The sequence below is a fragment of the Colletotrichum acutatum genome (genome assembly GCF_030867785.1).
Source record: "Colletotrichum acutatum strain CBS 112980 chromosome Unknown BDZ83scaffold_57, whole genome shotgun sequence".
In the NCBI taxonomy this organism is placed as follows: Eukaryota; Fungi; Ascomycota; class Sordariomycetes; order Glomerellales; family Glomerellaceae; genus Colletotrichum; species Colletotrichum acutatum.
In genome coordinates this window covers 112941-124214 of record NW_026849051.1, presented here as the reverse complement: position 1 = coordinate 124214, position 11274 = coordinate 112941, and the positions used below count along the sequence as shown (strand labels likewise).

At 53.2% G+C, this 11274-nt stretch overlaps 5 protein-coding genes across 5 annotated transcripts; 3 read left to right on the top strand and 2 right to left on the bottom strand.

Annotated features, from left to right (window-relative positions):
* Nucleotides 1-109: 109 nt before the first annotated feature.
* BDZ83DRAFT_579584 (telomere length regulation protein) lies at nt 110-3203 on the bottom strand (the record flags this gene model as incomplete). Its single annotated transcript, XM_060505258.1, has 3 exons — nt 110-1800; nt 1853-2295; nt 2350-3203. The coding sequence occupies 3 exons, from the start codon at nt 3201-3203 to the stop codon at nt 110-112; spliced, it is 2988 nt and encodes a 995-aa protein (XP_060364063.1).
* A 357-nt stretch (nt 3204-3560) lies between these two features.
* Nucleotides 3561-5405, top strand: BDZ83DRAFT_624380 (NEDD8-activating enzyme E1 catalytic subunit). Its single transcript, XM_060508440.1, has 5 exons — nt 3561-3753; nt 3818-3919; nt 3974-3979; nt 4031-4110; nt 4164-5405. Exons 1-5 carry the CDS (start codon nt 3695-3697, stop codon nt 5234-5236), a joined length of 1320 nt encoding a protein of 439 aa, XP_060364062.1. The 5' UTR covers nt 3561-3694; the 3' UTR covers nt 5237-5405.
* BDZ83DRAFT_624377 (RNA polymerase Rpb3/RpoA insert domain-containing protein) lies at nt 5406-6736 on the bottom strand. The gene is made up of 2 exons (XM_060508439.1): nt 6640-6736; nt 5406-6575 (listed from the first exon to the last, which is right to left on the bottom strand). Exons 1-2 carry the CDS (start codon nt 6685-6687, stop codon nt 5505-5507), a joined length of 1119 nt encoding a protein of 372 aa, XP_060364061.1. The 5' UTR covers nt 6688-6736; the 3' UTR covers nt 5406-5504.
* A 1195-nt stretch (nt 6737-7931) lies between these two features.
* Nucleotides 7932-10900, top strand: BDZ83DRAFT_624373 (uncharacterized protein). The gene is made up of 3 exons (XM_060508438.1): nt 7932-8291; nt 8376-8829; nt 8878-10900. The coding sequence occupies exons 1-3, from the start codon at nt 8151-8153 to the stop codon at nt 10602-10604; spliced, it is 2322 nt and encodes a 773-aa protein (XP_060364060.1). The 5' UTR covers nt 7932-8150; the 3' UTR covers nt 10605-10900.
* BDZ83DRAFT_364644 (uncharacterized protein) lies at nt 10748-11258 on the top strand. Its single transcript, XM_060502606.1, has one exon. The coding sequence runs from the start codon at nt 10891-10893 to the stop codon at nt 11185-11187; it is 297 nt and encodes a 98-aa protein (XP_060364059.1). The 5' UTR covers nt 10748-10890; the 3' UTR covers nt 11188-11258.
* Nucleotides 11259-11274: the final 16 nt, after the last annotated feature.

Sequence of the window (11274 nt, the reverse complement as noted above, 5' to 3'; positions counted from 1 at the left end):
AGGTTGGCATGGGCAATGTTTGTTTCGAGCGAGAAGGCACATGCCAGATATCGTTACTTACAATGACATCCATTCCTTTTGAGAGCGTACCTCCTTTCTCCATCGTACTCTATGAGAATCCTATCATGTCGCCCAGCAGCAGGGCCCGATACTTCTCCGTCGCCTCCTGCAGCTTGATGAGCACCGCGGCAGAGAGCATCTTCACATCATTCTCCTCGCCGCCATCTTCGCCGCGCGTGCCGTTGAATACACTGCTGACCCACTCCTGCGTCTCGACAACCTCGCGCGGATGCGCTTCGCACAAGCGCCGCATGTCAGACGCCTCATTGACCTCGAGCATAGCCGCCAGCGCGACCAGCAGCGCGTGGGTCCCGGGCACGTCGCCGTTGACGTGGGCGCGGACACCTAGCAGAAGATCCCAGAGCTCGGCCGTCATCTGCGGGAGGGCCAGCGTTGCAGGTCCTGCTGCGTGGACGAGCACGGCTAGGGTCTTTAGGTAGAGGGAGAGGAGGTACGGCTGGATGAAGATGCCGGAGCGGGCTGAGTGGGAGCGCAGGGCGTGTTGGAAGCGGGCTGTCAAAGGGAAGAAGAAGGAGGTGGCGAGCAGGGAGGCTGTTGTGTTGGGGATGGAGCGGATGCCGGGTTTTTTGGTGGACTTTGAGGGCAGACGGGAGGTGAAGGTTGAGAGCTTGAGGACGTCTGGTCCCGTTGTTGCGTCTGCTGCGTTTGCGGCTATGGGGGCAAGGAAGGAGGATGTCAAAGAGTTGGCGATGGTATCGAGGGCGTTGGCGGGAATGGCCTTGAGGTTCGACGAGGAGGCGAGGCGGGCCTGGGCGGTGGACGGGTCGAGGTAGAGCGCTTCCATCTTCTCCGGGAGGCGTTTGGAGGGGAACGAGGAGGCGGCGGCGTATTCTGAGGTGTCGAAGCCGGCGAGCTCGCGCGCGCTGAGGCCGAGGACGATGAGGACCGCGGCGCGCTGGGAGATGGAGTAGTCGCCGTCAAAGAAGGTCTTTGCGAACCATTGGCCCATCTTCTGTGGCTGTGCTGCGACGATGGCTATCATGCCCTGAAGACGGAGGTCATTGAAGTTTTCGATCTCGAACTTGTCTTGTAGGCCGACGAGAAGCGTGGCGAGCTCATCTGCATGGGAGGAGACCTCTGTGCCAAAGTTCGCTTTGCGGCGGATCAGGGGCGGAGCCGTGGTGAGGGCCAGTTTCTGCTTGTCGTAGTTGTCAGTGTCGCGGAGGTAGGTTATGAGATCACGGACGTAGACTGGAGCTTTTGGCTTGTCGCGGCGGACGAGCGTGGCATCTTCGTCTGAGTCTTCTGTATCATCGGAGGGCTTGGCATAGGGTATAAGGTTCTCGTCCTCGCTTTCGGAGTCTGAGACTTCTTGTATGATGAACTTTGAGGGCGCGGCTGTTTGCTTGGGTTTGGGTGCTGCCTTTCGGCGGGAGGACGTCAGCGGTTGCGGCTGTCTCTCCTGCTCCACCTTGGGGGTGGTAATCAACGGATCGATGGGCCCTGCACTATCCAGCGTTTTGACGAGATCTTTGTAGAACTGGGCCTCGTCTGTTGCCATTTCCTCCATTTTGAAATCCAGTTTCTTGCCACCGCCGTCGATTAGACTTGAGAGGGCCTCGCCCACTGCCATACCCAAGAACCTAGCCCTCTCTTGTGAGGCGCCGATCCGGTTGGACACGGTGTCGAGGTAGCTTGAAGATCGCATGAGCATCTTGAGCTTCAGGGGTGAGAGCTTGTTGACATAACTAGCGCTTAGGAGAAGAACTTGTGCATGGGCTTTGTCATAGTCAGTCAGTGCTAGAGGGTGACAGAGGTGGTAGAGTCATACCTTGCTGCTGCATGATGGGAGAGTGCTTAATGTACAGCTTATCGCCGAACTGGTGAAGGCTCTTCTCGAATACCTGAGTGACGCATTCTCTGTCCTGTGCAAGCGCCGCTATGGCTGCGCGCCTAATACCTATGCCATCTCCCAGGCCGGCACCAGTTGAGCTAGTCAACCAAGAGATCAAATGCGCCTTTCGGCTTTCTTCTTTGGAGACTATCTTCTCGATGATGCCAGTCGCAGCGGATATAACCGAGTTCAGCTTCAGAGGTTCGACATCGCCCAGCTTATTGAGAAATGTCTCCGACAAGTGCTTGAGAACAGCAAAGATGACACGCTTCTGCTCAAGTTGAGAGAATTGGCCGAAGAGCTTGAAGAAGGCGTTTCGACTTTGCTCGGGGCCTAACAGAAGTTCGCTGATAAATTGCTTCATCAGGGCATCTACAAAACTGTTAGTGACATCTCTCGAGCTACCAAAGGGGATGGCGGAGAGGATGGTGGACTTGCCAGAATAACCCAAGCGAAGTGATCGTATGAAAACCTCTGAACATAGCTTCACATCGTCAGACGAGTTGTCACCCTTCGCCCACGCCCCGATACTTCGACCCAGCCACCTGCTGTATTGTTGCCCATCTGCGATCCAAAGTTGATTCTTGTTGATTCTGTCCGGGTTGGCAATGGCATCTGCCTCGGCTGCAACTGAAATGAGTCGTCCACCAGCTATTAGTGCCATGAATTCATTCGCCATCGGTCGTCTTCTCGCCGCAGACTCCAGCCCAGCGCTGCTCGACGTCCATAGTGCAGCAAGGTAGTCGTCCTCACCCAATACTGCTGAGCTGACCTCGATTAGTACGTTCAGGTTTAGGCTTAAATCTGGACGCTTCACATCCTTGGCGCTCGCCTTGGACTCTTGGATCAAGGCCTTCATACGGGTGATAATGGCGTTGAGACCCGTAACACTCCTAAGGCACCTGAGCAGCAACTCGACGTCTTTTGGGCTATCGACATCTTGTATACCAGATCCTCCGGAAGCATCTTCTTTGAGCAAAGGCCAGTAGTTGGGAACAATCTCCGAGACGAGACACTGAATAATTTGCGCAGCCTCGGGACTGGGCGTCGCAAGCCTGAGTCCTGTTGCAGCAACACTGCCGTCTGTGAGGGACTTGAGGACCCCAATCAGATTATCATAATCTGGCTGATTCTTTAGAGTCTCTAGAGCATTCTCTACAGAGAGAGTTTCGGCAGCAGCGGATTTCGATGATTGAGGCTTGTTGCTTGTGGCTGATTCTTCCAAAAATGGTTCGTCTGGCCTTGCCTTGAGGTAGGTAGTGCTGACTGGGGTGAAGAAGTCGTCCATGCTTGATAATCCCTTCTCTGGTCGTAGACTATGGTCCTTGCATGGTACCGCGAGGAAACGAAAAGGGCTGTCTCAGGTTGTCACCTCAAAGGTCGACAATCCAGAAAGATGTCGAACCAATTTTCGCTGATTGCTCTGAGTTACGATTGCAATATTAGATGCGAGTTCTGTTCGTTTGGAATTATATATCACTGACTGCATCCATGGATGGACAGACACCCAAGCCCAAAGAGTGAAGGACCGTTGGGTAGACACCCCCGTGAAAGGCGCCAAGGTAGGTGCTTAGGTAGGTAGGTATGATTTCCATTGAGGTATCTTATCGATAACAAGCTTACCGATAAGCCTTATCCGGCACGGACATAACGTAGGTATCGTCATGTCGGCCCCTCCACCTCCCGAAGCTCACGCAGATTGAGAATCCAAGGATCAAGCAACAAAGTGATTGCCACCAATATCACCTACAAATCAATCCAATTTGAACGCCCCTCACGATGGCTACCGAAGCACCTTTGCCGGTAGCGACACATCAAGTCGATGAGGCAAAGAGATGGTTCGCCTCTCATGCTCCAATCCGTCAGTTGCCGCATTCAATCGCTGACCATAGCATGGTGTAGGACCTACCTCGACAATATTCGCAAGACCCCAGGACCCTTCAGCGACCCTGATGTGGCCGGAACGGTGGAGGCCTTTGAACAGTTTGACAAGATCAAGGTCTTGTATGATATTGCATGATCCAATGAGTCGATGCTGTCTACTAACACATTGTGTAGGGTAATGTTGGTGATCCCCTCCTCGAACACGATAACATGCGACTGACATTGTACAAGCGGCGCCGGAGGTCTTGGATGCGAGATATTAAAGAACTTGGCGATGTCAAAGTTCAAGGATATTCATGTCATCGACATGGGTAAGCTGTACTCTCCCGCCGCTCTACTCAAGATCTGACATTTGCTTGGCCAGATACTATCGACATCTCGAACCTAAACCGGCAATTCCTCTTCAGAAAGTCCGACGTCGGCAAATACAAGGCTGAAGTCGCGGCTCAGTTCGTCATGCGTCGTGTCAACGGTGTCAACATTATAGCCCACAACTGCGCCATCCAAGATTTTGGTCAAGACTTCTACAAACAATTCCAGTTCGTCATATGTGGATTGGACAGCATCGAGGCCCGCAGGTGGATCAACGCGACCCTTGTACAGATTGCCGAAGAAGGCGAGGATCCGGACTCATTGATTCCCATGATAGATGGAGGCACAGAGGGATTCAAGGGCCAGGCTCGAGTCATCGTACCTTCGATCACATCTTGTATCGAATGCCAACTGGACATGCACGCACCGAGAGCCGCTGTTCCTCTCTGCACAATCGCCTCAATCCCCCGACAACCAGAGCACTGCATTGAGTGGGCGCACGTCATCGCCTGGGACCAGGAGAAGCCGTTCCCAAAGCTGGACAAGGACGACACTACCCATGTGTCGTGGCTGTACCAAAAGGCTCTTACACGTGCCCAAGAGTTCAATATTACAGGCGTCACTTACGCCCTGACCCAGGGAGTCATCAAGAATATCATTCCCGCCATCGCATCCACAAACGCCATCATTGCGGCGGCATGCTGCAACGAAGCCTTTAAGCTCGCCAGCTCGGCCGCGCCAACGCTTGGAATGGAGGAAAACTACATGATGTATTCTGGAAATGACAGCATCTACACTTACACCTTCAAGCACGAGAAGAAAGACGACTGCCCCGTCTGTGGACAAGAATCACGGCCGCTCGAGGTCGACCCTGACAGCACACTCCAAGACCTGGTGGACTCATTTGCCATCCGCCCCGAGGCACAACTTAAGAAGCCTTCATTCAGAGCCGCCAACAAGACCCTGTACATGCAGTTCCCGCCCAGCCTGGAGGAGAAAACACGGGCCAACCTCGGAAAGACCATCAAGGAGCTCGAGCTGGAAGATGGACAAAACGTCATTGTCACGGACCCTGCTTTCCCTCTGGAATTCAACTTCTACCTGCGGTTCAAGAAGGCCGCATAGATAGACACTCAGCATTTACGTGGGATGATGATGATAATAGCATGGATGGTGTCTTTGGGAACGTCAAAAAGGCATGGGTGGTGTCTTTGGGAATGTCAAAAAGGCACGGCATATCAAGTGTACTCGCACCAAAAGAAGCAAAAAGACGAATCTAGAAAACAAAACCGAGTGTCATTATGAACTTTTTTCTTTCTTTCCATTGCCAGCCAGCCCTTGCAAAACCAGAAACACGGGATATCTAAAAGTATGGTACATGTGCAGTGATGCTTCATCTAACCATGTTGATGACCTGCTGCTCAAGACGGATACACCTCGTCTTGAACTGCTTAACCGACTCCAAAAACAATTCGTCGCTGTCCCACTGTCCTGTGCTCTCAATGGAGAAGATGAAGTGATCACGCACCCGGCCCAACTTGACCTTGCCCTCGAATTCGGGGTGGCGCAAGCACTCACGACTGACTGTATCCCTCATGGCGTCCTTGACCACGGCCTTCTTCTCGCCCTCGTGACCCTCGTATCCGCTGCCGGCAACGGCGGCCTCCTTCTTCGTGACCTTTTCGAATCCAATGACGCCTTGGGGGAAGCACTTAGCAAACTTGTCCGCGTCCTGGCCGATGATCGGCCGCGTGATGGTGATGGTGGGCATGAGACGGTACGAGGCGGTAGCGACGGGGGAGAATTTTGCGTGGTCGGAGCCGATGCCCTTGTGCATGTGCATGTCGAGCTCGATGCACTGGCCGGGCCGCAGCTTGGCGATGAGGATGTCGGGGTTGACGGGGCGGATGGCGTCCTCGCCGGAGAAGAACTCGACCTGGCGGCCGGTGGGGACGAACTCAATGTCCTTGGCGTAGACGCTCGCGTGGTGGAAGGCCTTTGCTGGGTCCGTCTCGCCGGGTGCGGCGTCCGGGTTGCGTGTGCACTCGATGCGCAGGCGCAGCTGGACGGTGTTGTAGTCGAAGGAGCCCTTGCCGGCCTGTTCGGGCTTGCGGTACCACTTCAGGAACTTGTGCAGGCCCTCGGGGTTTCCGGTGAAGGGGATGAGACCGAGACGGTGAGCGAGGACCTCGTCCTGGATCACGGAGGTGTTGTTCTCGATGTAGACGTTCTCGATGGCGATGGTGGGGATTTCGGCGATGAGGGTGCGGCGGAAGGCGTTTGCGATGGAGGCGTCGACGCCGATGAGGGAGAAGGAGGCTTCGTGCTGGGCATTGTGGTGGAATTGGACGCGGAAGTTGGAGGCGAAACGGTCGAGGTCCCAGGCGTGGTCCTCGCCGGCGTAGGTGCCCGGGTAGTCGGTCGAAGTCACATCGGTGACAGTTTCCTTGTTGATACCGACTATCTGCGAGGAGCGGTCAGTATGGAGGAATTGCGCCTCGAAGACGAGTTGTACTGGATTGACTTACCCTCCGCCGGTCCAGCTCGGCTTGACTGGGTGTTGAGGAGGGCGCCATGGTTGTGTGTGGTATGGCTGGACTGCGACTGCGAAAAGTTGCGATCGATGGAAATGCAAAATAATTTTTTGGAGGACCCCTCTATCTACACCGAGACTATGCGGCTTACGTACACGCCCCCTGAATCGTTAATACCAACCCCCCTACTCCAAATGCGTTCTGGAAGAAAAAAAATCTGGAGAAGCTATGTGGGGCATTGCACGTCACGACGACAGTACCGATGTACCTTATTCGCGACTCACGAGATCATCACTCAATTCCACGGGACGGTCTGTCGTTCAGGATCACGAGAAATCACAATGCTTGATATACCGGCTCGAGTGTCTGCTGAGACACTTTTTGCGTCTAGCTGTTTTAGGTCTTTCTGATATTCAATTCTCGTCAGTGACATCCAGGTGTCGCTAGATTCTTTTCTTGGTAGTTGCTATTCGTTATTCAAAAGGACCAGACCATGAGGCTATCGCGAATGAAGATGGCATTCACTGAAGATTTACAATGATCACTGCGACCGCGCACCCAACGAATCTTAACTCCCTCTTTGACCTTTGACTAGTACCAGAATTGGTACCTTACGTAGTGAAGGGAAGTTCGATGGCTCTTACGGAGTAAGGTAACTTGTTTGCATATGCTCCCTCCATTGCCATGGTCAATCTCGGCTACATGACGTGGCAGGCATCTCAAAGTTGGTAATGGGAACAGGTCTTGAGTTGATGTGAGTCTAAGAAAACAATGACGGTATTCCGGTAATCTATCGACATTAAAAAGCAATACCAACATAGGTACCATACCATTTGACCTTGGATAAGGTAGGTGGCTGCTTGAAGAGCGCACTGGATGAGGACAATGAGTCTTCTCCTGTCTCCTATTCCGTCTTATAAGTCGAATACGTATCTGGCAGAGGAATACCTGGTGGGAAGGAGCAAGTGTAGCAAAGGTAAGGCAGGTGCTAAGGGAAGTAAAGTTTCGGAGGCAAGAGCGACCTAGACTTGCCGTACCTTCCTCCCGTCAACGACATCTCTCCTCCCGCAGACATATTTCCTGCAAGGCTCGCTACTCTTCTATTTTCCCGCTTCACTTATCCCTCCTCATCGCATCTCAGTTCAAGTTCGTTGCCTTTCATTCTTCCTCCCGATAAGACAAAGCTGGTCTCAAGCTTCTCATCCGCAGGTGTACTATTCTCACCGTTATCGTTGAGATTTGTGTCCCTAACACAAATGAATCATATTCTCCTGTTCGAGGTAAGAGACGAGACTCCCCAGATACTCATCGTCTATTCAACCCCCATCAAAGGCTTCCGTTGACCATTGTTTAGATTCGAGGCTATTTTGCGATTGTCGTGGTCATCACAGACATCACAGACGCCACCACTCGATTCCGCATTACTACTTCCTTTATTTGGGACTGAATGCTTGTACGAGCTTTCTCTCACAATCGACTCACAGACACCGCCCACTCCAGCAGCGATGGTGGTGAATGTAAGTACCAGTGTGTCGCCTTGGCGATGCGATGCCTCGCCGGCAGATGATGTCCATCCTCAATCTGCCGCTCCAGCGTTCCAGCAGCAGCACATGTCGGACCCGCGTTACTCGAGGGAGATTTTCGAGGTCAGTGGAAGCAACAATATCTCTCCTTTTCCTTCCCGTTGTTTTCCTTCTTCCCTTTTCGTACATTGTTTTGACTCCTAGCAGACTTGCTCCATCCCAGTCAAGATCGGAAATCCTCACCTAGCTCCCAAGCCCTCGTTCGCAACCACGATGTCGAAGAAAAAGTTGCCTGGCAAGCAAATTGCCTCCTCTGACTCTGCCGGTCGCAAGAAGAGCCGTAGAGGCCGTCTATCTGCGCTATTCGGCCACAGCCCCGAGCAGGTTGGCGATGCTGCTGACGACAAAAACGCCCCTCAGGATGAAGCTACGCCTACCAAAGCCACCGCAAGCAACCGCCGTGAGAATAGAAATCATCTTCAGAACTCTGCCGCTACTCTCAAGGATGATCGCAAGGACAATGGTACTCGCGACTCTGTCGTTAGCATTGTTACGACTCGTTCTGTGACTACTGAAGACAAGGATGCGCATGAGTCTGGCGCCGCGGCTTCGGCGGACAAGATTGACACCATCGATTTCGCCAATAAGACTCAGATCCGAGGTAAGACCCTCGCAGTGAAGCCTTGTACTAGACTGACCATCGACGAAGCAATTTCGAACCCGTCTCCGAGTCGCATAACAAAATTGCCTATCCATCGCCACAAGAGAGCTTCCAGCTCTTTCAAGATTGTCGACAGGGACTCTGCTGACGCTGTGCTCCTCTCTGCTTCTTCTTACAGTCCATCCCCGGAGAAGAAGAACAGCGCTGTTGCGAAGCCAGGCACTCAGGCGTCTTCTTCTACTCAGCTTCCCCAGTATAACCAGCGCTATGATCAGCAGGCTCCTTTGCTGCCATCGTCTACATACTCCGGCCCTACCATCCACAATAGTGGACCTCGGAACAAGCACAGTCAGAGCAAGCTCAAGGGCAACTCTCATGCCAATCATGCCTGCGCTCTCTCTTCTTACACAGAGCCCGGTCCTGCGATCAAGATTACCGACACCGACGAGGAGATTGCTAGAAAGCTCGAAGCTATGGATTTCACTCCTGCTGTAGTGTCCCCTCCTGCTACTCCTCTACTCAGCGCGCTGAAGACTTACGTCTCCGATAAGTCTCCAGGTGAGAAGAAGGTCCGCTTCGCCGCGGCCTCTTCCATCAAGTCTGGCGATAGCGACATTGAGAGCGGAGTTTCGGACGATTCGGACAAGACCATCAAGCCTGGTATTGGAGGCATGAAAGCGGCCCCGAATTCTATTCTCTCGCCCACAGTCTGGGACAAGAGTGCTGAGCCTAAGATCTGGGTCAAGAACGGCAAGCCCACCCTCTTCCAGCCTCAGAAAGATCCCGGCTACTACACCAACCCGCTTTGGTCCCGCCAGTATCCTGAGATCCTCTCAGATGACCCCCGAGTTAACCCCTATGCTGCGAGCATCGCTGGAAGCACCACGTCCACGGGTGGAAGCCAATATTCCGACACTCCCACAGCCCGCGCCGTCACCGACTTCGAAGTGGGTAACAAGCTCCACTCCAATGGCGAACCCAGCACCAACGTGAACTTCGGCACGGATGCTGCGCCTGCTCGCACTCCCTTCACTAGAACCACTCGAGGCACTATGCCTTCGCCCCCGGGTGCCAACCGGAACTTCGTCGGCCGTGATTTCCCCGAAATACCTTCTGTCCCCGCTGGATTCGGCATGCCACCTCTTTATAGAGGCCAGATCAAGTTGGAGATTGGTGGACGCCGCTTCGTTAGCTCTATGGATGTCCTCGAGAGAAGCCCCTGGTTCAAGTTTATCTTCTCCATCAATTTCCGCGATTGGTACCGCGATGGCGTCTTCCACTTCGACAATGATGGAGATCTCTTTGCTCACATTTTGCGCTTCCTTCGCACCGGCATGTATCCACTCTTCTGGGATGCGCGCAACGGCTTCGACTATGCCATGTATGCGACGATCCAGCAGCAGGCTCGCTACTACATGCTCTACGACCTTGAGGCTTGGATTGCGCAGCAGAAGTACCACGACGTGGTGGAGACTCAGGTCATTCACCAGAAGTTCATCATCTCGAACTCTCAGGGCTGGATTCACGAGCAGAGTCTCACGGGTCTTGACACCTCCGAGATCTCTGGCGTCGCTGAACACCCCAATGTGGCCTTCGGTGGCCAGTCTGAGAGCGAGGCCCCTGTCGCGGACATGTTCTTTTCTGAGAATGGAGTCAACTCGAAGGGAAAGGCCAAGGCTATCGCGCCTCAGCAAGACGGCCCTGAAGGTGCCGTGGCGCTTTTCACCACCGAGAAGGTCGTCAAGGTTCACATGGACCAGCTGCGCCCTTTATAAGGTTTGAGCTCGTCTCACTTGTAACATGTCGGAGTATTCGGAAGATTTGATCATGAGAGGTAACGGAAATTGGCACTGGATTTGTTTTTTGAGAACCTTTGCTGCTTCATATGCAGCTCGTTTGGCCATGGTAATGAGGGGATGGATATGGCCCGACTTTTGTTCTCTAGGAATCCAACTTTTTTCAGTGTGTAGGCCAAGAGTCCTTAGCCAAGGATTGCTTGAGCCGTTCAACGCAGGTCAACGCAGATAGTCTCAACCCAAATGAAAATTGCAATTACAGAAAATGAGGTATCACCGTGCTCATCATACATTGGCCAAGATGTTCATCATAATCCTAATTCTGGCAGGAAGCATTCGCTCCTGTAAGACCTTGTTTCCTTCCCGAGCTAGTGGAAACGTCCGCTTTTTGGTTTCGATCTCGCCGTCATTGGAGTACACAGCTGTCTCCTCAATGCTGTACACCGTATTCTTGATGGATACTCCCTCAGGACAGTATGTCTTTCTGATAACGGCATATGATGTTCTGATCCGAATTGGACGTTGCTTTCTCCTGGGCTTACTTCGCCGATCGGGACTTTGAGACTGAATCCTGGTACCATGGGATATTCGAATGGCAGGACTTATGCGTGGAGTACGGTCTTCTTGGACTGGTGCGGCGTTTCTCCGG